The following is a 26,885-nucleotide window of genomic DNA, read 5'->3' on the forward strand; positions in this document are numbered from 1 at the left end:
GATAACATCACTCTTTCCATCATAAATCAGGCATTTTTCGCTCTTAAATCCCACAGAGGAGTTAATCCACGATATGTAAACAGCACTATTTCTCTCTTTCTCCTCCCAGACCCAAGAGCTCCAACAATGCCTCCCAAGATGGCGACGGCATTTTTAACTGCGTCATTCCAAAACTCTTAACTTTCCAGCTTCGTCTTGAAACATTGCTTTGGTTCGAAAGTTTATCTCCACACAGCCTTAAATCACAGCTTAAGTCCTTAAAGTTCTGACTCATTAGGGGAGGGGATTCTTGTTAAATCACGTAAAAAGGAAAGGAAGGTTTTTTCCCCCCTCCCCCCTCAGTCATTTGCAATACCGTATCTTGTCGTATCTTCTCATATTTTATTCTTGCCTTGTTATCAGAGATCTCTTCTGTCAGCAGTCTTTACTCCCCCTTTTTCCTTGAAGTATGTGCAATTTATCTCGTCCAAATTGTTTCTTTTGAAGATTCTTGCAAACTAGAGGCGCGGATCAGAGACGGCATCAAGGAGTGCCGGAATCCCACAGGAGGGCTTTGTGCCTAGTGCCCCCACCCCCACAAATTTGGGGGTGGTATAGGGCACAGCAGGCAAGGGCCGTCCCCCCCATAATCCTGGGGGGGTTAAGGAGGCTAATTACCCCCATCATAGCCTCCAAATTACCTCGTGTGGGTCGGAGAGATGTTATTGTCAGCCATCTTCCGATGCGCCACCTAGTGGCCCCCCCCAAGCAAAACATTCAGGTTCATTGGGCCCTTAATCCAAAATGGGGGCTGAAGGGGCCACATAGGTCAGGGGGACTTGAAACCCATTCCTTGTGACCAAGAACAAGAGGAAATTCACATAGGGGGTTCAAGCAACCCACCCTGAAAACAATATTAGGTTCATCCCTCTCTTAAACCAAGATAGGATTTCAGGGGCCACCTGGAAGTTTGGGGCGCTCTAACACAACCCTTGGGATTGCAGGGGGATGAGATGGTTGTGCACAACCTGCCACCCTCAAAAATATGTTTGTGGTGACATTTAAAACTAGCCCGTTTGGGGTGTCCTAAAAGCACGAGGGAAAGAAGGAAGAGCACAGCCACTTTTCATTTGTGATGTAGGCTTTTTGCTCTATCCCTCTCACCATCTGCAGCTGTTTAGGGAATTGACAAGACAGGGGATATTTTATGCACCAGACTTTTCAGACTCAGTGCGAGAAATTATGAATCTCTGGAGAAATCCCTGGGAAAAATAAGAATATTTATGAGGCGGGGAAGCATCGCCCTGGCAACCTTCTGGAGTCTCTCTGTGGCTCGAGGAGCAGATGCAGAGCTGGAGAAAACATGTTTGCAAGAACACAGAGAAGCAGCTGCCCTGTTTTGACATGGGCCAGCATAGGGTGGAAAGGTCAGCTTGGATTTTAACATATAATTCATCTCTAACAGCAACAGCTTGGAAGGAAAAGGAGGGCGGAATCAATGATGAAGTATTTAAATTACATCTTTAAATATTCCCTCATTGCGAGAAGTGAGGTTACAGGGAACCAGACAGAGGGCCTTCTCGGTAGTGGCGCCTGCCCTGTGGAATGCCCTCCCTTCAGATGTGAAGGAAATAAGTAGCTATCTTATCTTTAAAAGACATCTGAAGGCAGCCCTGTTTAGGGAAGCTTTTAATATTTAACGCTGTATTGTTTTTAACACTCGATTGGAAGCCGCCCAGAGAGGCTGGGGAAACTCAGCCAGATGGGCGGGGTATAAATGATATAATAATAATAATAATAATAATAATAATAATAATAATAATTCAAAATTATGTATAAGTAAGGCATCTTTTCTATCTACACTGATGTCCCTATGATGAGCTTTCTACCTGAACAATCTTCCACATTTTCTACGCTAACATCCTGCTGAAGATTTCTTCTTCTCTAGTAGGATTTCTGTTTATCACTGAAAATTTTTTCCATCCTTCGTGGGCTTAGTTCGTTCAGGGAATCATAGAGTCGGAAGGGCCTGGATGGTAATCTAGTCCAAACCCCTGCAATGGGAGAATCTTAACTAAAGCATTCATGTTAGGTGGCTGTCCAACACTCCAAGGAAGGAGAGTCCACAATCTTCCAAGGTGAGGGAGTCCGTTCCACTGTCAAACATCTCTTACTGTCGGAAAGTTCTTCCTGACATTTAGTCAGAATCTCCTTCCTTGGAACTTGAATCCATTGGATCTGATCCTGCCTTCCAGGGCAAGAGAAAACAAGCTTGCTCCATCTTCCATGGGACAGACTTTTAGATATTTAAGTTGCTCTATCACATCTCCTCTCAGTTTCCTCTTTTCCAGGCTACACATACCCAACTCCTTCAACCGTTCCTGAGACTTGTTTCCAGACCCTTGATCATCTTGGTCACCCTTCTCTGCACATACAATCTTCTTCAGTTGTGGTGCCCAGAACTGGACACAGTATTCCATGTGTCTGCTGACCGAGGCTAAATAGAGCAGTACTATTCAGCCTTGGTCAGACCACACCTAGAATATTGTGTCCAGTTCTGGGCACCACAATTTAAGAAAGCCTCTCCTCCTTACAGAGGGGAGGAGTTGTGAGCGGGAGCTGTTTCCCGTGTCGGCAGGGGGTGTTCCGGCCCCTGCCCAGCTGGCTCGGCTGCCACATCACGCCCCCTGGTAGCCAACCAGTCAGGTGGAGGCTTGGGGGTGGGGTTTAGCCGCTCAAATGCTGCAGCGGCAATGCTTCCCTTTCATTGCGCTGCTGGTTTTCGTCAGATCAGCCACACACCATAGCTTGGTTCTTGACCTTGCTATGGACCGGTGGTTGGTTGCCTTGGTTGCCGAACTGGCTAATTGGCACCAGCCACTTGGTTTTTCTCCTACCTCGTAGCAAATCATCACAACTTTTTGGATAGTGGCGGTTAGGCATTGGAATATGTTTGCCTATTGGGACAAGGATTGACCAAATCTGGGTGACTAGCAGTATGGCTCCGAACATAAAAAAAGTAGAAATCTGCCCAAAAACTTTCTCCGACCATAATGCTGTAAAGATGGTGATGAGGCAAACAACAACTGGTTCCTTCAGATGGAGAATGAATGACACCTTATTCAGAGATGAGGAGATCTGCAAGAAGGCCCAAAAAACCTTGAAAGACTACTTTGAAATCAACTTAAGGTCTGAAGTAGAAAAAAGAATAGTATGGGACGCAAGCAAAGCCGTGATGAGAGGGTTTTTGATTCAGCAAAATACTTTAAAGAAGAGAAAGCAAAATGAGAAGAAGGAGAGAATTTTGGAAAAGATAAAAGAAGGGGAAAAACAATTAAGATCAAAGCCAAAATCCCAAGAGATTTTAAGAGAAATCAAATTTCATCAAACACAATATATGGAACTGATGAATCAAGAATTAGAGTGGAAAATTAAACAAATGAGACAAAAGACCTTTGAATCTGCTGATAAATGTGGCAAGTTACTGGCTTGGCAAATAAAGAAGAGACAAAAACTCAACACGGTAACAAATATAGAAGTGGAAGGAAAAAACATAAGCAACCCAGCGGAAATTAGGAATTGTTTTCAGAACTACTTTAGACAACTTTACACACAAGGGCCGCAGAAAGAAATGGACATACAACAGTTCCTCGAGGAAAATGGGCTGAAAAAGGTTTCGCAAGAAAGTAAGACAATATTGAATCAGGAGATATCAGCACAAGAAATAGAAGATGCCATTCAAGGCATGACGCTGGGCAAATCCCCCGGACCGGATGGACTGACTTCCAAATATTACAAAGTTTTGAAGGAAGGGTTGATACAACCTTTGAAGGAAGTCTGCAATGAGATTATGAAGGGGAAAAGGGCACCCGATACGTGGAGAGAGGCCTACATTACACTTATACCAAAGACAGAGACTGAAAAGACCCAACTTAAAAACTACCGACCCATCTCGTTATTGAATGTGGATTACAAAATCTTTGCTAATATTTTAGCAAAGAGACTGAAAAGAGTTTTGATGGAGGAGATTCACGGGGACCAAGTGGGCTTTCTCCCAAAAAGGCATTTATCGAACAATGTAAGGAATATAATTGACATTTTGGAAAAGCTGGAAGTGAACATAAACACTAAAGCTGTTTTGATATTTGTGGATGCCGAGAAAGCCTTTGACAACATTTCTTGGAGTTTTATGTTGAAGAACCTCCGGGGGATGGGGGTAGGCCAAGGGTTTGAGAATGGTATAGGTGCAATATACTCTGAACAGAAAGCCAAACTAATTGTAAATAATGTGGTTACAGAAGAGTTCAAGATTGAAAAAGGGACACGTCAGGGGTGCCCTATCTCCCCATTACTTTTTATATCGGTCCTGGAGGTTTTGCTTAATATGATTAGGAGGGACCAGTTGGTTAAAGGGATTCAGGTCGGAGCTAAACAATATAAACTGAGAGCATTTGCAGATGACTTAGTACTTACATTACAAGAGCCAGAAGCTAGCACGAAAAGAGTTTTGGAAATAATTCAAGAGTTTGGTCAAATGGCAGGATTTAAATTGAATAAGTCTAAGACAAAGGTTTTGGAGAAAAATTTGACACAGATAGGTTCCAGAATGAGACAGGGTTAACTATGGTTAAAAAAGTGAAATATTTGGGTATAAATATGACAGCTAAAAATGTGAATTTGTTTAAAGATAATTATGAAAAAACTTGGAGAGAAGTGAAAAAAGATTTGGAGATTTGGTCCAACTTAAAGCTTTCCTTGTTAGGCCGTATTGCAGCTATAAAGATGAATGTATTGCCAAGAATGTTGTTTTTGTTCCAAGCATTGCAAATAATTGATAAAATGGATTGTTTCAAGAGGTGGCAAAAAGACATATCTAAATTTGTCTGGCAGGGCAAAAAGCCCAGAATTAAATTTAAGATATTAACGGATTCAAAGGAAAGAGGGGGGTTTGCCCTGCCAGACTTTAAACTTTACTATGAAGCGGCAGCTTTCTGCTGGCTGAAAGAATGGCTACTTCTTGAAAACACAGACATTTTGGATTTGGAAGGTTTTAATAACATTTTTGGGTGGCATGCATATTTGTGGTATGACAAGGTTAAAGCACATAAAAGTTTCAAAAATCATATTGTCAGAAAAGCACTATTAAATGTCTGGGTCAGATATAAAGACTTGCTGGAAAATAAAACTCCAAGGTGGCTGTCGCCAATGGAAGCTAAGGCAGTTAAAAAGTTAAATATGGAGTCCAAGTGGCCAAGATACTGGGAAATTTTGGAAAAGGAAGGGGACAAATTGAGATTGCAGAGTTTTGAGAAATTAAAAGGGAAGGTGAGAGACTGGTTCCACTACCATCAAATAAATGAAGCGTTTAAACTGGACAGTAAAATTGGCTTCCAGGTGGAAAAATCAAAATTGGAGATAGAACTGTTAGAACCCAGTACTAAGAATTTGTCCAAAATGTATAATTTGCTGCTGAAATGGAATACACAAGATGAAACGGTTAAATCGGTCATGATTAAATGGGCTCAGGACATTGGTCATAATATTTTGTTTGCTGATTGGGAAAAGTTGTGGACCACCGGGATAAAATTTACGGCATGTAATGCCTTAAGAGAAAACATTATGAAAATGATATATAGGTGGTACATAACCCCAGTCAAGCTTGTAAAGATTTACCATGTGCCTGATAACAAATGTTGGAAATGTAAAGAAACTGAAGGTACATTTTTTCATCTTTGGTGGACTTGCCCGAAGATTAAGGCATTCTGGGAAATGATCTATAATGAACTTAAAAAGGTATTTAAATATACTTTTCCCAAGAAACCAGAGGCCTTTCTCTTGGGTATTGTCGGCCAAGGGGTGTTAAAGACGGATATAACTTTCTTTATGTATGCTACAACAGCAGCTAGAATACTCATTGCGAAGTACTGGAAGACGCGAGAACTACCCACACTGGAAGAATGGCAGATGAAGGTGATAGACTATATGGGCCTGGCAGAAATGACGAGCAGAATCCGAAACCAGGGAAGAGAAGCAGCGCAAGAAGAATGGAAAAAATTCAAGGACTATTTAAAGAAATATTACAAAGTTAATGAAAGTTAGAATGATGTTGGATTGGAAAGTAAATGGTTACTATTAGCAATGGTTATGACAAGGAGAATAAGGAAGAATAGTCTAAATTTAAATTAAAATAAGGGAAGATTTGCTGAACAATCGATAAGAATTTGGAATACAGAAAGGGGAGGCATGAGGAAGTCGGGGAAGATAGGATATGAAATTAGGATATGAAATGATACATGTTTTTTGTTTTGTTTTTGTTTTTGTATGTTTATGTTTGTTGTATTGTGTTTATATGGAAAAATAAAAATATTATAAAAAAAAAAAAGGAATATGTTTGCGTATTGGAGGGCAGGGTGTGGCCATCGCCTACCTCTGCACTTTATGGGTATTCCGGTAAAGGAATCTGGCGGTCGTGGATCCGGTCCGACACCCTTGTGGTGGCTAGGGCCATGGCACGACCCCCCCGGTGACATCAGGGGGAGCTTACAGTTGTATTTGCATCAACAGGCTCCTCCTACTGGTGGTTAACCCTTGTTAGACTCACCCCTTCCTGTTGTTTTATCCAGTGCCTAAGCCAATACCTCTCACATGCTGTAATCAATAAAGTTGTGGCCTTTTTTAGTCCATTAACCTAATAAGATGAAGGAAAGGATTGGACCCTGATTAATAAAATACACACGAGGCTTGGCCAGCAAGACTCTGGGAGGAAATGCCAATAATAATCTGCCACACCCTGGCCCAGGTCCCTTTTATTAACAGAAGAACTCTTAACACAGCTATTGTAAGAACCAATCAGATTTCCTCTGAGCATTTCAAAAAATCCCCCACGTGGGACAAAGTCAGATCAGAGAAATCCTTTTAACTACAAAGAAACTATTTCCTACTTGAGCATGCATATGTGGTTAAGCTAAATAAACAGGAACCAAGGAGGAATGCATTTAGAAAACCCAGAGATCATAAACCTATAGGAAAGAAAAATAGTATTTACCATCTCCTTGTGGACTCTCTTCCTGGCCCTTAAGATTTACCTAAAGATTAACAAAATCTACATCAAAGCTACTTTCTATCTTTATGTTCTGAGGATGCCCGGTGAAGCAACTGGTCTGTGTTTTAGAATGCTATACGTGACTGTCAGGCAGTGAGAAAATGGCAGAGGTGCAGAGGCTTGTGGGATTCGATCAGAAATCCTGTCAAATGGCTCAAGCCCAGTCAAAGCAATGCGTTCATTGCTGACACAATGGCTTGCTACATTTTCCATAATTCCTCATAGCAATCCCACCTGACCACCACAATGAACTGCTGGAGTCATGTTGTGTGGGGGAGAGACACCACATCCTGACACTTTTATCAAGGTGCCTCCTGAGTAAGCTTAGTCGCCATGGAATAAGAGAAGAGGTCCTCTTGTGGATCAGGAATGGAAGTTGCAGGAAGCAGAAAATAGTATTAAGTGGATAGTTCCTTCAAATGGGGGGCTGTGGTGCCAGATGTTCTTGACCAAAAGCTCACAAGAACAATCTGGCCACATCATGTTGCACCAACTAGAGATTCTGGACCAGACCCAAGGGCAGCCCCAGAAAGAGTGCGTTGCAGCAGTCCAGCTCCAAGTTTTCCAGTGCTCCAGTGGTCAGGCCATTCCTGTTCACAAACAGCCCTAGAGGACACATGGGTCTCTAGTGACAAAGGCGTATCCAAGAGTACCCCCAAACTATGCATTTGCTACATAGGCTTAGGATCCAAGGCCATTATTGTTAAAATGAATTAATTGTAAGTAAAGAACCCTTTTTCTGTACCAGTCGGACTCCTGAGTATTTTATTTTACCTTTTTAGTCATGCTAATGTGTGAATGAGACTGATTTTGAGTGGTGCCATGGCTGGCACAACCAAAGAAGTTGCCCTGTGCCATGCAACATATGAGTGGGCCTCCCTGCCTCCAGGTAGGAGAACAAAAGCCAGAGTTGTCTGAGTGGGTGGAGCTGGAAGCAGGATGGAAGTTGGACGCGCAAAGACATACATGCTCTGTGCTGGATTCAAAGCAGTGACTAATGCAGTGCTGATGCTCCGTGGAGGATTAATGCGGTGAAGCCCTGCTATCTATGCTCAGGTTGCATACGCAGTGGTACCTCGGGTTAAGAGCTTAATTCGTTCCGGAGGTCCGTTCTTCACCTGAAAGTGTTCTTAACCTGAGACACCACTAATGGGGCCTCCCGCTGCTGCCGCCACGCGACTTCTGTTCTCATCCTGAAGCAAAGTTCTTAACACGAGGTAATATTTCTGGGTTAGCGGCTCCTCCTGGGCTCCTGCCTTGGAGGAGGAGAGAGCGGGGCTCCGCTTGTGCTCGGCTTGCCAAGGGTTAAAAGGCACAGAGCTGGGTTTCTAGAGAGGACAGGAAGTGGAGGCGTGGGGGGGGGGCAAGGTCCTCCCAGCAAAAGCCCCTCCCTCGCCATTCCCGCCTGCAAGCGGAGGGGCTGCTTCCGTCTCCCTCTCTCTCTTGCAAGAGCTGCCTGGGGGTGAGTCTCGCCTCCCTCTCCCTCCGGGTGCAGTGGGGAGAAGGGGCTGCGGGGAGGATGCCTGGGGGGGCTGGTCAGATCGTGCCTGGGGGGCGCCAAGCCGGGGGGGCGAGGGGGCCAGGGCTCTGCCCCGCTCTTCTTGCTTGCCCCCTGGGGGGGGAGGGGGTCTGGGAGGGGGGAGCCTGCAGAGAGAGCCCTGGAGTCTCGATCAAGAGCTGAGGAGGAGGAGGAGGAGGAGGAGGAAGGGTGGTCTTCCTCTTGGCCAGCATCGCTACTGTGTCTTTTCTCCTGGCAGAAACCGCTACATTTTTAGCAGGGCGATTCGAGCCAGATCTCTTATGATTGGATCGCTTTTCTAACGTAGCTCAGCTTTTTTCTTTCTTTAATCAGTTTGGTCGTTTATACTGGTGTACTTTGTATACCAAACTATATAGCAGACTATATCTGGTCTAGGGAACAAATAACCCAGAGATGCATTTTCAATAAAAACACACATTCTGCTCATGTAAAAACACCAGGCAGGTTTGGAGTACATTGTCAGGAGCAGGGCTAGGCAAACTGAGGCCCGGGGGCCGGATGTGGCCCAATCGCCTTCTAAATCCGGCCCGTGGACGGTCCAGGAATCAGTGTGGTTTTTCCATGAGTAGAATACAGTGGTACCTCGGGTTAAGTACTTAATTCGTTCTGGAGGTCCATTCTTAACCTGAAACTCTTCCTAATCTGAAGGACCACTTTAGTTAAATAATAATAATGGGGCCTCCCGCTGCTGCCGTGCCGCCGGAGCACAATTTCTGTTCTCATCCTGAAGCAAAGTTCTTAACCTGAGGTACTATTTCTGGGTTAGCAGAGTCTGTAAGCTGAAGCGTATGTAAGCTGAGGTACCACTGTATTTAAAATGCATCTCTGGGTTATTTGTGGGGCATAGGAATTTGTTCATTTTTCTTTCTTCAAAATATAGTCTGGCCCACCACTTGGTCTGAGGGACGGTGGACCGGCCCATGGCTGAAAAAGGTTGCTGACCCCTGGTCTATAGCTCTTCTTCTGGAGCCAGAGAGGATCGTCACTTTCCAGGGCACCATTTAAGATGTAGAGGTTTAGCCTGAAGGCTGTTTGAGCCAAGCAGATGCCTCCAAAGTTTGATTTCTGATCTTTGGAACAACGGGTGAGGAGGAATCCACTGGCTTCACGGTTGGGAGGAGACCATTTGTGCTGTGCATAAAGGGCATGATGATTAGGGCCCAATCTGGCATGGAGGTCCCCTCCTAAAACTCCAGATGCCTTTGGGTTAAGCAAAATAAGGTCAGTGGTCTAAATTTCCCTTTCAACCCACAAGTCTCTGATCTGAGATTTCTGCATCATTGGGGTCACATCAGCGTAAATTACCAACAGGGCCTGGTGGCTGAATTGGATTAACACTGCCCTGGTTTATGACTTGAATGAGGGGAGAGGGCTTGAAATGGCACGTAGGGTAGTGGAGACTAGGACCCCCAGGCCCCCTTTCAGTTTTCCACGCTTTACCCCTAGATCTGCCCAAGTTGAGAATGAATGAAATCCGTTGAGTAACAGCTCATCCGCTGTCCACTTTTCCAGGATCATTATGGCACAATGGTGGGAGAGAAAGTCTTTAAAACAAGGATCTCTGCTGGATGCAGACCACCCGGGGCATTCCAGGATAAAAGCTAGGTCACTTGATTGTCACACAGTTGCATTGTGGGTAATTTTTGCAGGAGCAAGAGCTTCGCATTGGTTTGAGATGGTTGTAACTGCGTCTCCTTCTGTGATGAGGGAGAAGGTGCTGTACCATCATGTTCCTGCTCCTCTGTTCTAGCGAGGAGACTGGGAGAATCAGTGCAGTGTGGTCAGCAAAATGTGAATTCCAGGCAAGCAGGGCTGTCATCTCTTCAGCAGGGGAGACTTCCTTTCACTTGTCCGAGGAGAGGAGAGGGGAACTGTTTCTCCTGTGAATCCGGTTCCCTCAGGGCCAGGTGGGACTTCAGAGATGGGGAGGCACATGGGGCTCTATTTCCAGGTTGGGCTTCTTCAAGTGCTTGTCAGAGGTTCCTTTTGCTTGCAGGGCAGATGCTTTGGGGAATCGGCTACTTGGGGTTGTAAAGATTCCTTGTATACTACTGGTATACACAGAATATTCTGAAGAGTCACTCTCTGCATCACTTCCACTATTATTAGTAAAGTACTAGGGTGATCCTGCTGGGAGTACAAGATTCCCGATGGCTCCGCTCACCAGGGTCATAGGAACGTGCAAGCCCACTCACTGCAACAAGGTGTTGATCCAGCGAGTGAGAAGTACATTTTTGCTAATTTAACCAGGGACAAATACCACCTATACATCATTTTCATGTAGTTCTCCTTCAGTAAAGTACATGCAGAAAAATTCAACTCTATGATAATAATAATAATTTATTATTTCTACCCTGCCCATCTGTCTGGGTTTCCCCATCCACTCTGGGCGGCTTACAACAGAATATTAAAATACAATTATCTATTAAACATTAAAAGCTTCCCTAAACAGGGCTGCCTTCAGATGTCTTCTAAAAGTCTGGTAGTTGTTTTTCTCTTTGACATCTGGTGGGAGAGCATTCCACAGAGCAGGTGCCATTACCGAGAAGGCCCTCTGCCTGGTTCCCTGTAACTTGGCTTCTGGCAGGGAGGGAACCCCCAGAAGGCCCTCGACCTCAGTGTCTGGGCAGAACAACGGGGGTGGAGACGCTCCTTCAGGTATACTGGGCTGAGGCCGTTTAGGGCTTTAAAGGTCAACAACAACACTTTGAAGTGTGCTCGGAAATGTACTGTGAGCCAGTGTAGGTCTTTCAAGACCAGTTTTATGTGGTCTCGGTGGCCTAACTTCCAAATCTAACTTCCAAAGCCTTTCTAAGTCCATCCTTAATTTATTATTTCCCACATCCTTCGCCCATTTTATCATAACGCATTTAACCTGGTCCTCTTTAGTGTCCCATTCCAAAAGCAGATCGTTCATTTTTGTTTTTTTTTTTTTTAAATAATATTTATTGAAGTTTCCAAAATACAGAAAGAGAAGAAAAGAAATTATGAAGATACATTCAGAACCTTATTTTCAAACATCCACTTTCTGGGACTCCCCCCTTCCCCCACCCCTACTGTATTCCCCTTTCATATTGTTGTTTCCACAAGTTCTATTTCTGATTTAAAGCACAATTTATATACCCCATTGTTCAAATTTAAATTTATACAAACCTTATGCAACACCCTTGATAAAAAAAAAGCAAAAGATCTCTCCCCATAGCCCACCCCCTTTTCTTTCCACAATGTCCCCCTTTTTTCCCATTAAAGTAAAAGCACACAGAATAAAAGTATAAAAAAAATAAAAAATATATTAGAAAAAAGAAAACCAATTCAGAAAATAGTTGCAAGCCTTTGGATTCTAATTCTCCCTCCCCTTCCCCGGTTTAATTTCCCTTATCCTCCAATCTATGTTTCCAGCCTGGAAATCTTAAGTCCATCAATCCCATTTTTCCCCCAACTCCTTGCAGAATTATTTCCCATTTCTAGGATTACTTTCTTTAAAAATTAATTCCTAAATCTTTAAAAATGTCAAATTATAAAATTCCCCCCATTGTTCTTTCAAGGTTATAGTCCAGCTTCCTCTTGTTCCGCTGCTAAAACTTTCTTATTCAGAAGTTTAGTAACTCTACATGGGTTGTTGTTATTCAGGAACAAAAACTTGCGTTCAGTCCCTTCCTTCTTCAGTAAGGTATTCTGTTGTCTCCTTTTAGTCTAAACACCCTGTAGACAAGATTCAGTTTCCGTTTTGCAGCTTTCCCAGGAGATAACCAGTTCTGTGAAATTCCGGAGTGTTGTATTTTTCCCGGCTTACGCCCATCTTTGTAATGTCCCGAAACTCCTCTAGGGGGGTTGTTGTAACTTTGTTTCCAAAAATCCGATTGTTCTCCGTATTTTCGCCATTTTGTATTCAAGTCTTAACAAATTATATCAAGTTGTAACAAATTTGACCAGCAAGGTCCTTGTAATAAAATCCTCTTTAATATTCCGACTTTGACAGCTACTTTGACAGCTGTCAAAATCACCGGCTCTTTTCACCAGGCTCACTCCTCAATCGCCCCGGTTCCCAGGGAGGGGGGCGCATTTTCCTTCTCCTTCAATTCTTCCTCCAGCACAATTCTTGTACTTTCCCATCATGGAATTCTTAATTTAGCAAAGATACCGTTCTTTTTGGGCCTTGGCTTCCCAATCCTTGTTTTAAAATGTCTACAATAGGGAGGGGGACTGACTTCCTTTTTAGATCCCCCCCCGCTCGTCTCAAATCCCAAAAATTTTTCTTCTTTTAAACCCGATTTCCAATTTACTCACGGGTTGTTGTTAAAAGTCCAAATTCTCAATGGAAGAAGTCAGCGCTCTCCGCCGGATGGCATGCGGCTTCGCTCGGCAGGGATGGCAGAGGACTCAAAGCACCACGCTTCTCCCCGGCACCCGATCCGTAGCCTTTAAAAAGGCTCCTTCACGAGTCGGGAGGGCGCTAGCGGTGCTAGCCGAGTCTCCAAGTCCACGGCCCCCGTGGCCGTGGTTTCTAAGGGTCCCCGCATCGCCGGTGCGGTAAAACCCAGCCCCTGCCGAGCCGGCTCCCTCCGGAGCTCGGAGGGAGTCCGCCATTCGGCGATGGCGCCAACCCGGAAGTCCATTTTTGACAGCAGTTTTGTACTACCTTCTACTATTCCTCTCTGAAATCTTGACACTTGATAACTAAAGCTTTTCTTTTTATGATTTTTAAAAGTTTCGTTTAGTTGTAAATATTGTAACCAGTCTATTACATTTTCTCTTACTTCTTCAAAGTCCTTTAATTTTAATTGGTTGCCAGTTTCTGTTAACAGCTCTTTATGTGTTGGCCAATTTATCCTCATATGTACTTTTTTCAAAAATATTGCTTCTAATGGGGAAAGTCACCATGCTGTTTTCTTTTCAAATAAATCTTTATATTTCCCCCCAAACTTTGAGAATTGAGTTTCTTATTATGACTATGAAACCTTTTATGATCTTTTGCCTTATGATACCATAGATAAGCATGCCTGGGGTTGCAGTCTTCAGGCTTGGGGACAGGATGGTGCCTGGTTTCTGCACCAAGTTCTATCCATAAGCCCCTCTGAGTTCAATGGGATCTACTCTCAGGTCTCTACTGTGCAGACCATGCCGGCCTTACGAAGTGGGGAGAGGAGTAAACAGAGGAAATTGGAACCACTGGAAAGGTTTATAAATGGGGTTTCTGTTGGGAAGGGGCTGCCCCATTTGTGCTTTTCCAGGGGCAGGAGAATCCAGTGAGAGCCAGTGTGGGGTAGTGGTTAAGAGCGGTAGACTCGTAATCTGGTGAACCGGGTTCGCGTCTCCGCTCCTCCACATGCAGCTACTGGGTGACCTTGGGCTAGTCACACTTCTCTGAAGTCTCTCAGCCCCACTCACCTCACAGAGTGTTTGTTGTGGGGGAGGAAGGCAAGGAGAATGTTAGCCGCTTTGAGACTTCTTCGGGTAGTGATAAAGCGGGATATCAAATCCAAAGTCTTCATCTTCTCTTCTTCTCCCCTGCAGGGCCGCTGAGGCTCCCTTTGTTTCTTCCTCTCTCCCAGGACCCTGCAGCTTGTGGTGGCTCCTTGACTCCTCAGGAAGGGTAAAAGAGATGGATCCTGCAAAGCTAGCGAGGATGGAAGGGGGAAGATGGACGGTTGACCTGGTCAGGTTGTCTCCTGCATCCCTCCCCACAACGTCTGAGTGTTCCTCTCTAGGGCTCTCAGAGAGATCTGGTGAGTTCCAGGGGAGGGGAGATGGGGACATGGAGGGGTGGAGCCAGAGAGGTATTGGGGCTTGCTCAGCCTGGGGGTGGGGGGAGGCAGGCAGGCGGGGGGAGATTGAGAAGGTGAGCACCTCTTTGGGCTCCACCACCTGCCTGCCTGCGCCTTAGCCATCTGCAGGGGATTTGAGCTAGGAATACATGACAGCTCCCCGGCCACCACAATGTATTGGCAGCTCAAAAGGTCTAATACCGGTGCCGTGATCTGAATGCCCTACCAATGTCAAAAAACTTACCGCTCCATCACACAGCAGTAGAAGCAACGACTCTTTAAAGTAATGTGATGCTGCTTTGCAGTTTGAATGCAGATGGGGCCTATGCTGTGTGTCGCCCTTTTCTTTTTGGAATTATTTTTTATTTCCTTTTAAAAACAAGGAACATATGAATAATAAATGATACAAACATGTAGACCGGGTCTTCTCATGTTATTTGTATATCTCAAAACTAGCAGAATAAATTTGCAGGAATGGCTATAACATATGGTTCATCATTAATGGTCAGTGTATGAGTTCTGGGTTCATGAATTGGTTTAAACTGAAACACAAAAACGGGAAGCAGGAGAGAACAGAGAGCATTCAACACCACATAGCTGGTTGTCTATTCAGGAGCTCTTCGTGGTTGTTGTACTTAGATTAAGATTAAGGAGAGCCAGTGTGGCGCAGTGGTTAAGTGCGGTGGACTCGTAATCTGGTGAACCGGGTTCGCATGTCCACTCCTCCACATGCAGCTGCTATTAATGTTAGTTTCTGAGGTAAAACGTGTCACTTTACAACTCTGCACCTGTCTTTCTGGATTATTCGTGGTTTTCGTGGGACCCAAACCCATTTTCTGTAGTATTTATATGTGTGGAGGTTGCCCTGGGTTGTTTGACCCTTGAAAAACATAGCTTTTTTTTTCTCCTAGAAAAGACTCCACAAGATTCTCTGTTGAGAGTTTAAACAGAACACATTACATTACTTGATATACTAAAACACGTTTACATGTGCTTATATCTAATATATCTATATCTATATATATTCTTTATTGATTTACATTATTTCTACATTTATCCCATTCGTTATTCTAGATAATAAGCTACACTCAAAAAACCAAAATAATTCAACATCAAATAATGCTGCTACATGAGGTATGAAGAGTGAATTACAAGTGCTTCTATATATATGGGACTTTACAGACTTTTTCTGAGTCCCATAGCAGCATAAAACAGGCAGCAGGTGCTCTCACGGAAAATCTCTCACTCGGCAGTTGAGAACAGACCTAACTGAAAAAACGGCCTTCTGGAGTGACAGTCACCCTTTCCGTAGCGACTTGGAGGCAACATTCACACACAGAGTTGTTTGTGAAGTTGAGGTAATTTCTGTCAGGTTTGGGTTTCTGTTTTAGCCTCTACCCGTTTTTTAAAGAGAAGACCAATGTTAGAGTTGCAGTGGATTTCATGATTGTGGCAACAAAAATCCATCCTAGAAAAGAGCCAGAATTTCTGAACCTCTGGTTCTCAAAAATACGTCTGTGAATGCTGGTTGACAAAGGCCATGACCTCTGTAGAAAGACCTCACATCTTCTGTTCTTCTAGTGTGGTGTAGTGGTTAAGAGCGATGGACTCGTAATCTGGTGAACTGGGTTCGATTCCCTGCTCCTCCACATGCAGCTGCTGGGTGACCTTGGACTAGTCACACTTCCTTGAAGTCTCTCAGCCCCACTCACCTCACAGAGTGTTTGTTGTGGGGGAGGAAGGAAAAGGAGAATGTTAGCTGCTTTGAGACTCCTTCAGGTAGTGATAAAGCGGGATATCAAATCCAAACTCTTCTCTTCTTCTCTTTCACAAATGTTCATTAGCATTGTTTAATAACTGGGGGCTCCATTTCTTCCTGAGGATCTAATTAGTTTCTGTCTTTGTTGTAGGTGGTGATGAATTAGAAATGCAGAATGGGGGAGACCATGACAAAATCCACACAGTGGAAAAGCCATATCAAAATTGGGAGTATGGAGAGAGCTCCAGTCAGAGTTCCCGTTCCCCCCCAAGAACTCACAGTGAGAAGAAAGGCTATCAGTGCTCAGAATGTGGGAAGAGCTTCAGTCAGAGCACCCATTTCACTTCTCATCACAGAATTCATACAGGAGAGAAACCCTATCAGTGCTTGGAATGTGGAAAGAGGTTTCGTCAGAGTGGGGCTCTCACTTCCCACAAAAGAATTCATACAGGAGAGAAACCCTATCAGTGCTTGGAATGTGGAAAGAGCTTCAATCACAGCACCCATCTCACTTCCCACAAAAGAATTCATACAGGAGAGAAACCCTATCAGTGCTTTGAATGTGGAAAGAGCTTCAGTCAGAGCATCCATCTCATGTCCCATCAAATAATTCATACAGGGGAGAAACCCTATCAGTGCTTGGAATGTGGAAAGAGCTTCAGTCAGAGTGGGGGTCTCACTTCCCACAAAAGAATTCATACTGAAGAGAAACCCTATCAGTGCGTGGAATGTGGGAAGAGCTTCAGTCGGAAGGACAGTCTTGCTTCCCATCAAAGAATTCATACAGGAGAGAAACCCTATCAGTGCTTGGAATGTGGAAAGAGCTTCAGTCACAGCACCCATCTCACTTCCCACAAAAGAATTCATACAGGAGAGAAACCCTATCAGTGCTTTGAATGTGGAAAGAGCTTCAGTCAGAGCATCCATCTCATGTCCCATCAAATAATTCATACAGGGGAGAAACCCTATCAGTGCTTTGAATGTGGAAAGAGCTTCAGTCAGAGCGCCCATCTCACTTCCCATCACAGAATTCATACAGGGGAGAAACCCTACCAGTGCTTGGAATGTGGAAAGAGCTTCAGTCGGAAGGACAGTCTTGCTTCCCATCAAAGAATTCATACAGGGGTGAAACCCTACCAGTGCTTGGAATGTGGAAAGCACTTCAGTCAGAGAACCCATCTCATTTCCCATCAAATAATTTGTACAGGTGTGAAACCCTATCAATGCTTGGAATGTGGAAAGAGCTTCCGTCACAGCGATAGTCTCACTTCCCATGAAAGAATTCATACAGGGGAGAAACCATATCAGTGCTTGGAATGTGGGAAGAGCTTCAGAAAGAGGGCAGGTCTTACCCGCCATCAAAGAACTCATACAGTGGTACCTTAGGTTAAGAACTTAATTAGTTCTGGAGGTCGAGTCTTAACCTGAAATTTAGCTAAATAATCATTAAATTTCTTCCATTCTTTGTGGTGTTCCTCCTTCTGGTCACGGACGGCTAGCTCCATAAAATCCATCATCTTCATCTGCCATTCTTCTACTGTTGGTAATTCTTGAGTTTTCCACTTTTTAGCTAACAAAATACAAGCCGCAGTTGTGGCATACAAAAATAGATTAACATCTTTCTTGGTCAATTCCAACCTGAAACTCTTCTTAACCTGAAGCACCACTTTAGCTAACAAGGCCTCCCGCTGCTGCCACGCTGCTCCCTCACAATTTCTGTTCTCACCCTGAAGCAAAGTTCTTAACCTGAGGTACTATTTCTGGGTTAGCGGAGTCTGTAACCTGAAGCGTCTGTAACCTGAGGTACCACTGTACAGGGCATGAAGCGTAATAGAAATGTGGAAACAGCTTCTCTTCCAAGAGGCGTCTAGCTTCCCATGAAGAAATTCATGTGATTGAGCAGGTGGTTGCTGAAGAACTTCAGGCATGCCTGGAGGATGGGGACCATTTGGATCCCTTCCAATCGGGAATCAGGCCTCATATTGGGACTGAAACTGCCTTGGTTGTGCTGGTCGATGATCTCCGGCACGCTAGGGACAAAGGTGAAAGCTGTTTCCTGGTTCTGCTGGAGCTCTCAGTGGCCTTTGACACCATCGACCACGACATCCTTCTGGACCGTCAAGAGGAGCTGGGAGCTGAGGGTTATACAGTGGATCCACTCCTTCCTCCTGGGCCGTGTTCAGAAAGCGGTGGTGGGGGATCAGTGTTCAGACCCCTGGGCTCTCACTTGTGGGGTGTCTCAGGGTTCCATCCTCTCCCTCATGCTTTTTAACATCTACATGAAGCTCCTGGGAGAGATCATCAGGGGGTTTGGACTGGGTGTCCATCAATATGCGGATGATACCCTGCTCTAACTCTCTTTTAAATCGAAACCAGTGAAAGCGGTGAAGGTCCTGTGTGAGTGTCTGGAGGCATTTGGAGGATAGATGGCAGGTAACTGATTGTGGTTGAATCCTGACAAGACAGAAGTGCTGTTCTTGGGTGACAGGGGGCGGGCTGGTGTTGAGGACTCGCTTGGGCTACTGCAACACATTCTATGTGGGGCTACCTTTGAAGGTGACCTGGAAACTACAACTAATCCAGAATGCGGCAGCTAGACTGGTGACTGGGAGTAGCTGCCGAGACCACATAACACCGGTCCTGAAAGACCTACATTGGCTCCCAGTACGTTTCTGGACACAATTCCAGTGTTGGTGCTCATCTTTAAAGCCCTTAACCACCTTGGCCCAGTATACCTGAAGGAGTGTCTCCACCCCCATCCCTATGTCTGGACACTGAGGTCCAACACCAAGGGTCTTCTGCTGGCTCCCTCACTGCGAGAAGTGAAGTTACAGGGCCTTCTCGGTAGTGGCACCCGCCCTGTGGAATGCCCTCCTACCAGATGTCAAAGAAATAAACAACTGTCTGACTTTGAGAAGACATCTCTAGGGAGCCCTGTTAGGGAAGCTTTTAATATGTGATGAATTATTGTATTTTAATATTTTGCTGGAAGCCACCCAGAGTGGCTGGAGAAACCCAGCCAGACGGACGGGGTATAAATCAATTATTGTTATTGTTTTAAGGACTTTCCCATGCAATATGGGAATCCACATCCATCTGAAGTTCAGGAGCAGTTGGACAATCCCCAGATTCTGGGGATCTACTTTTGTGGTCATCTGGTAGAAAAAGGGGAACTGGGTTTTATCATGAATAGTAGGAACAGTGTATCCATAACTTGCCCAGGACGCAAAGGAAGAGGTGAGTGCTTTGCTGTGGTTCCAGGACAAATCTCAGACAATTGACCAACTACAGTCCCACACACAAAGAACACAAAGAACAAGACAAAATGCTGACCGTGGAGAACGGGAGGAGGTCTTCCAGGAATGCCTCCAGACTCTCAATATTTTGTGGGACTGAATCACATCCCAGAATATTAGACTAGGGACTCAGCTACATTACTCAAAAAACTGTGTTTTGAATGCATTGTAAACAAGCAACATGGTTTTTAAAAGCAGTGGTGGGGTGGCATAGGGCATCTGACGCTAGTGTTGAGTGCACCTGCTTCCAGGTTCCATCCCACCCTCACCTTTGGGAGAGTCCAAAAAGGAAAGAATGAAAAGCCCATGGCAGAGGCACAATTCCGTCTTAACACCGAACCAGCCATACCTGTGGGATTTTGTAGATGCTTGACACAGTTGACACATATCTAGAAATATCAGCTTAAGCATCTTCAAGAACAGCCAACAGGTTATTCCTCTTCCAACAGTCATAGTTTGGAATGTCTGCGTGCCCAGTAGAGAGCAGGTCTAGCAGGGCATCAGAAGTCATCCTTGCATTAGAATAATGGTCATAGATGACATAGCCGAGGGTGACATTGGGTAAGAGCCTGGGGTCCTGATTGATTTCAGGCAGCCAGGAAGGACAGGACATTCCAGAATTTCCCACGATAGCCACTGGAATGAAAAAGTGCCCTACATTGAATGAAAACGTTTCTAATTCTTTCTGCATCTAAACTCTCAGCTGTTTCCAGCACAGAAAATAAAACGAGTCCACCCTGAGATGCTCAAATACCTTCCATTAGCGGCCTGTAGGAGAGAGCAAAGGCCCATCAGCCTCACTGAAGGTGGACTGACACCATAGTGAAACTGTGACCACAACTTTCACCATCATGAACATTTCATGAGATTGCGTTTCAGCTGTGTTTACAGTCAGCTGCATTATTTACCCCCTTGTAGGTTTGGATTTTTAAATGCCACTTTGCACAATCATAACATTTTCAGTTGCAGCATACTCATTTTCAGTCAGGACTTCAGCATCAGCTGCTGCTGCACCTTCAACTGATAAGCACCTAAGTTCATGGTCCTGCCATATGGGGGCAACTGGAACCTATCAAATCAGAGTGTGCCTCCAGAGAGTCAATATTTTGCAGGAGGGATTCCAGCGCATGGCAGAACTTTGCTTTCCTGCAGTTAAAGATTTCTGCCATAGTGCAAGAAAGGCCCCTTTTAAAAATGGTTTGCAATTTTGAAAGTTACAGAAAAATGCACAGAAAAGTGTAGAATGATTAAATGATTAGGGGGAAGGCATGTGAACCCCTCTTATGCAAATGTGGGTGGATATTCCAATGACTATTCACTGTTTATAATCTCCCTGCCCACAAATCACAACAAATGTTCCATTTTCCCACCTTCACTGCATCAAGCAGTTGGTCCCTTACCTTTCCCTCCCCGACCTGGCCACAGTGATCCATGCAATGGCCACCTCCAGGCTTGACTATTGTAATTCGCTCTACGCGGGGCTGCCCTTGAAGCTGTTCCAGAAACTCCAGTGGGTGCAGAATGCTTCAGTGAGGCTCCTCACGGGGTCTCTGCCATGGGAGCATATTCACCCAATGCTTTTCCAGCTGCACTGGCTCCCGGTGGAGTACAGGGTCAGATTTAAGGTGCTGGTTTTGACCTTTAAAGCCCTTCACGGCCTAGGACCCTCGTACCTACGGGACTGCCTCTCCTGGTATGCCCCACGGAGGACCTTAAGGTCCATAAATAGCAACACGCTAGAGGTCCTGGCCCCTAAGGAAGTTAGATTAGCTTCAACCAGAGCCAGGGCCTTTTCAACACTGGCTCCGGCCTGGTGAGACCAGGGCCCTGCAGGATCTGATTTCTTTCCACAGGGTGTGTAAGACAGAGTTGTTCTGCCTGGCCTTTGGCTTGGAGTCATTTTGATTCCCTCCCCCTCTTTCTTTTTCCATCTCCTCCTATGATGAGGCTGCCTTTTTAACGTTTTAATGTTGTATTTTAATCTTGTTTTTAAGTTGTATTCATTCAACTTGTTTTTATTATTGATTGTTAGCTGCCCTGAGCCCGGCCTTGGCTGGGGAGGGCGGGGTATAAATAAAATTTATTATTATTATTATTATTATTATTATTATCATCATTATCAAAGAGCACCACATAATCAAGTAAATCAGGATGAATGCTGAATCAGCAGGGTGTCTGGAGAAGCCTTGAATCAGGTGGAGAGCATTATTTTTTGGTTGACTGATTCATTGACTGAATCAGAATCAGGATGTCACCTCACTATCATCAAAAATTGGGTCCATTTTAGTGGACCCAAAGTAGAACTTTGGACAAATCCCTTGAGTTTTCATGAGAAGCAAAGGAAAGGGGAAGAGTGATGTGTCAGGCGTGGAGAGTTCTCTCCCTTTGGTAACATCACAGATAAGAATTAACAAGCAGTTAATCTATTTACATTCCTTTTAAAACAGCATCATGTTGCAAGCAGAAATACACAGCTCTCCGTAAGGAGGGCAGTTGTCTGCTCTAAATCCGACTTCCGACTTCCGTAGCGTTTTAGGTGCCAATGGGAAGTTCCTCCCTCCCTCTGACTTCTTTGCTCTCTGATATGTTCAGTTCTCCGAGTCTGTGGTGAGGGGGGTTCCCCACACTCTCAAGTGACATCTCAACTAGCTGCCCCCTCCTTTCGGGTTCCCTTGTCATTATCTCATACCTGGGCAACTCCTCCCTCAGCTGTTCAGATTCTGTCTCTCTGCTTCTGAACACCCTGTGGAAAAGGGTGTGTGTGTGACTTTTCCCCTCCATCGGACAGGAAACTGGTCTGCCGTAGAATGCATTCCCCAGTCGTCGTCTTTAGACTATTCCCTGACATGTTGTGATCATTTGGGTTGCCCTTAAAAAAATTTTTTTTGATGTGCTATGGGGTGCTGCAAGGTACTCTTCTCTCCCCAGCGCTATTTAAGATCTATATGCTATTTAAAATCTATATGAAGTCATGGGGTGTGGTCATGAGGAGTTTTGGAGCAAGGGGCCACCAGTATGCCGATAAAACACAACTCTAGGGACATGGATGGCACTGTCATCTACTGATCCAACGACAAACTGGGGAGGAGTTATCCCCAAGTTATCCCCCCAGGGAGCGGGGCCAAGCAATGCCTATTGGCCGGTTGGTCCCACCCCCTGCGGAATGTCTGCACCTAAGCCTGGCACAATTGGTCAATCCGCAGGCAGGCTGCAACCCTCCCCAGCAGGGCACCGAATTGCGGACGTTTGTCATTGGATCTCCCACCCTCCGTCCCCTTTTTCATATGTCTTATTTCCATGCTAAGACCTTCCTATGAACATTGTCAGCTGCCATATTTGGGGCCTGGTGTCGGAACTCTGCACAACCGAGCTACTCCTCGGTTGAGTAATAACAACATCCGTCTCCCGTGAGACTTCCAACAGTCTGGAGTGTAAACAGAGTCTTGTGACTCCAAAAACTGCACAGTGGCATAAACAGAAATCTAACACCTGGCAGGAATTTTTCCACTTGGCAACTTGGCCCTGGCCATTTGATTTTCGCCTTCCTCATAGCAATCCTCACAACTTTGTGAGGTTAGGCATTGGGTAAGCCTTAGTCTTGGCTGGAGGGGAGGTTACAGCCTCTGTCCGCCCCTTCTTGGTTAAGGGTATCCTGTTAAAGGGATCTGTGAGGAGTTGCTTCTGTCCGGATGCCCAGGCGGGGGCTAGGGCTATAGCACTCCTCCAACAGGGACCCTTCGGTGATTACCCCTATTTGATGTAAGTCATGGGGGGCAGGTGTGGACTACCCTTAGATGCACCCCCAGCAGATGGACTGGGGTGGAATAAATGGCTATACGCAATGCCAATGCCAAACCATTCACATCTGTAATCAATAGAGTTGTGGCTCATTTGGACCCAATGTTATGCTGTTGTCTTGTCTGGTTTTTCATCACTTAGGGAGTGACAGGAACACAGGAGCTTGGCGCACAATTTGTAGGCTCTTTGGATGATTCCCACTTCTAAAGGAGCAAGTGCATAGTTTGGGGGTACTCTTGGATACCCCTTTGTCACTAGAGACCCACGTGTCCTCTATGGCTGTTTGTGAACAGGAATAGCCTGACCACTGGAGTAATGGAAAACTTGGAGCTGGACTACTGCAATGCACTCTTTCTGGGGCTGCCCTTGGGTCTACTGCAGAATCTTTAGTTGGTGCCAAATGAGATAGCCAAATTATCCTTGCGAGCTTTTGGTCAAGAACATCTGGCAGCCCCCCCCCCCATTTGAAGGACTATCCACTTAAGCCTATTTTCTGCTTCCTGCAACTTCCATTCCTGATCCACCAGAGGACCTCTTCTCTTATTCCATGACTACTAAGCTTACCCAGGAGGCACCTTGTTGAAAGCTTTTTTGGAAGTCCAAGTGTTGGTTTGTCTGTTTCTTTATTAAATTTGTATACCGCCCTTCACCCAATGATCTTAGGGTGGTTCACAGCATAAAAATACAGGATAAGACCAAAAAGTCTATAATAAAAACAAGAACAAAAACAAAAACATACCAAAAAATCTGCTGAATCGCTTCTGTCTTTATGTGCAATTTCAGTTCCCTTTTTCACCTCTCAAATTCATCAAAATAGCCCTATGCTGTGTTAGTATCACGGGCGGGCGGGCGGGGGATTCTGCCAGAGCTCACGTAGAACAGTTCAGGTAACTTCTAACTCTTAATCTTGGGATTTTTCACCAAACTTTGGCATTTGCATCTCACAGTTTGGAGGCAGATCTTGGAGTTTTCGCAAACATGTTTTTCTTCAGCCCTGCAGTTGCAGGTGGAGCTGCATAAAGTGTCTAGAAACTTGCAGAGGTGGTACTTCTTCTCCGTATAATTATCAAAATGATAGTGTGTGTTGTTTTTTTGCTTCCAAAGATCACATCTGAGTCCACTAAACGTGATGTTATGGATATGAGGCAGAAAGGTCTGGCAGATATATGCCTCCTGAGCCACTCAAAACTTGGGGGGGGGCTGAGATTTAGGACAGATGATAACTGCACCAGAATGAGGTTGGCTTGACTTCTCTCCACTTCAGATGTGATCCCTCTGCAGGGCTCCGTTAGTAAGAAGAAAGTTACTGCATCTTGCAAGGACCACAACAAAAGACTTCTAATTCTTTGTAAGGGAGGTGCTCGTTCCTGGGAGGAAAAAGATGGTCCTCATTCTGCTGCTTCTACTGCCTTATGGGGACTGTGGGAAACTGAAGACAAAATGCCTCTTGTCTTTGGAAAGGGATGAGATAGATTCACCTAATTATTTCAGGCCAGGAGACCACCTCATCAGTGGGGTCATCTCTGCCACAAGCACTGTGTTTCATCCTCATATCTTTAGCCAATGTCCTTCCACCAGCTTTTATTGGTAAGACCTTTTGTGGGGATGGAGTTCCTGGTGTTCCACTTGCTACCATTTCCATGAGATCCAACTCATCTCCAGTTACTTTCAGGGGCCTTTCTCATGATCTGGTACCTGCCTTTAAGAACATAAGAAGATCCCACTGGCAGATAAATTTGGGGGTGATTAGGCTCTCAGCGGCTACCAGTCACAATGGCTATGTTCTCCATTCACTGTCACAGGCACTATGCCTCTGGGTACCAGTAACTGAGAATATCAAGTAGGGGAGGAGTTCTTGTGCTTCTCAGTTTTCCATGTGCATCTGGTTGGCCGCCTTGAGAATGCTGGAACAGATGAGCCTCGGGGCTGATTCTGCAGGATTCTTCTGAAAAATGGTGGTAGGAGAAGGGTGTCTGTTTGCCTTAGGTTTAATATACAAGGGGGAAATATCTACTTTCTCAAAGTGGAATTATGATAGTGCTTTCTGGATCTTTTAATCACTATCATGTTGTTGTTGTTTAGTCGTTTAGTCGTGTCCGACTCTTCGTGACCCCATGGACCAGAGCACGCCAGGCACTTCTGTCTTCCACTGCCTCCCGCAGTTTAGTCAGACTCATGTTTGTAGCTTCGAAGACACTATCCAACCATCTCGTCCTCTGTCGTCCCCTTCTCCTTGTGCCCTCCATCTTTCCCAACATCAGGGTCTTTTCCAGGGAGTCTTCTCTTCTCATGAGGTGGCCAAAGTATTGGAGCCTCAGCTTCACGATCTGTCCTTCCAGTGAGCAATCAGGGCTGATTTCCTTAAGAATGGATCGGTTTGATCTTCTTGCAGTCCATGGGACTCTCAAGAGTCTCCTCCAGCACCATAATTCAAAAGTATCAATTCTTCGACGATCAGCCTTCTTTATGGTCCAGCTCTCACTTCCATACATCACTACTGGGAAAACCATAGCTTTTACTATACGGACCTTTGTTGGCAAGGTGATGTCTCTACTTTTTAAGATGCTGTCTAGGTTGGTCATTGCTTTCCTCCCAAGAAGCAGGCGTCTCTTAATTTCGTGGCTGCTGTCACCATCTGCAGTGATCATGGAACCCAAGAGAGTAAAATCTCTCACTGCCTCCATTTCTTCTCCTTCTATTTGCTAGGCGGTGATGGGACCAGTGGCCATGATCTTCATTTTTTTGATGTTGAGCTTCAGACCATATTTTGCGCTCTCCTCTTTTACCCTCAATAAAAGGTTCTTTAATTCCTCCTCACTTTCTGCCATCAAGGTTGTGTCATCTGCATATCTGAGGTTGTTGACATTTCTTCCAGCAATCTTAATTCCGGCTAGGGATTCATCCAGCCCAGCCTTTCGCATGATGAATTCTGCATATAAGTTAAATAACCAGGGAGACAATATACAGCCTTGTCGTACTCCTTTCCCAATTTTGAACCAATCAGTTGTTCCATATCCAGTTCTAACTGTAGCTTCTTGTCCCACATAGAGATTTCTCAGGAGACAGATGAGGTGATCAGGCACTCCCATTTCTTTAAGAACTTGCCATAGTTTGCTGTGGTCAACACAGTCAAAGGCTTTTGCATAGTCAATGAAGCAGAAGTAGATGTCCTTCTGGAACTCTCTGGCTTTCTCCATAATCCAGCGCATGTTTGCAATTTGGTCTCTGGTTCCTCTGCCTCTTCTAAATCCAGCTTGCACTTCTGGGAGTTCTCGGTCCACATACTGCTTGAGCCTTCCTTGTAGAATTTTAAGCATAACCTTGCTAGCGTGTGAAATGAGTGCAATTGTGCGGTAGTTGGAGCATTCTTTAGCACTGCCCTTCTTTGGGATTGGGATGTAGACTGATCTTCTCCAATCCTCTGGCCACTGCTGAGTTTTCCAAACTTGCTGGCATATTGAGTGTAGCACCTTAACAGCATCATCTTTTAAAATTTTAAATAGTTCAGCTGGAATACCATCACTTCCACTGGCCTTGTTATTTGCAGTGCTTTCTAAGGCCCATTTGACTTCACTCTCCAGGATGTCTGGCTCAAGGTCAGCAACCCCACTACCTGGGGTGTACGAGGCATCCATTTCTTTCTGGT

At 45.0% G+C, this 26,885-nt stretch overlaps 1 protein-coding gene and 1 long non-coding RNA gene across 3 annotated transcripts in view; both read left to right on the forward strand.

Moving 5' to 3' along the window:
- The window catches only part of LOC310757463, a 253,294-nt gene extending 233,112 nt beyond the window's left edge, over positions 1-20,182 (forward strand). Inside the window, exon 2 of the long non-coding RNA XR_014545233.1 lies at positions 20,033-20,182. This is a non-coding gene — a long non-coding RNA (uncharacterized lncRNA). The remainder of the gene's footprint in view (positions 1-20,032) is intronic.
- On the forward strand, positions 14,183-17,553 carry LOC310756954 (uncharacterized protein). Of its 2 annotated transcripts, none has more exons than XM_083601937.1 (2): positions 14,183-14,347; positions 16,297-17,553. In XM_083601937.1, exons 1-2 carry the CDS (start codon positions 14,224-14,226, stop codon positions 17,529-17,531), a joined length of 1,359 nt encoding a protein of 452 aa, XP_083458063.1. In that variant the 5' UTR covers positions 14,183-14,223; the 3' UTR covers positions 17,532-17,553. The 2 variants fall into 2 exon arrangements, with proteins under 2 accessions (XP_083458063.1, XP_083458064.1); XM_083601938.1 differs by lacking the exon at positions 14,183-14,347 and adding an exon at positions 15,677-15,744.
- Positions 20,183-26,885: the final 6,703 nt, after the last annotated feature.

The sequence above is a fragment of the Podarcis filfolensis genome (assembly GCF_964270895.1).
Source record: "Podarcis filfolensis genome assembly, chromosome: 2".
In the NCBI taxonomy this organism is placed as follows: Eukaryota; Metazoa; Chordata; class Lepidosauria; order Squamata; family Lacertidae; genus Podarcis; species Podarcis filfolensis.

Bases quoted from the DNA above. Each gene is read 5' to 3' on its own strand.
- LOC310756954 (XM_083601937.1), top strand. From the start codon at position 14,224: ATGGATCCTGCAAAGCTAGCGAGGATGGAAGGGGGAAGATGGACGGTT. The intron at 14,348-16,296 runs GTGAGTTCCAGG...TCTTTGTTGTAG, and splicing joins AGGGCTCTCAGAGAGATCTG to GTGGTGATGAATTAGAAATG.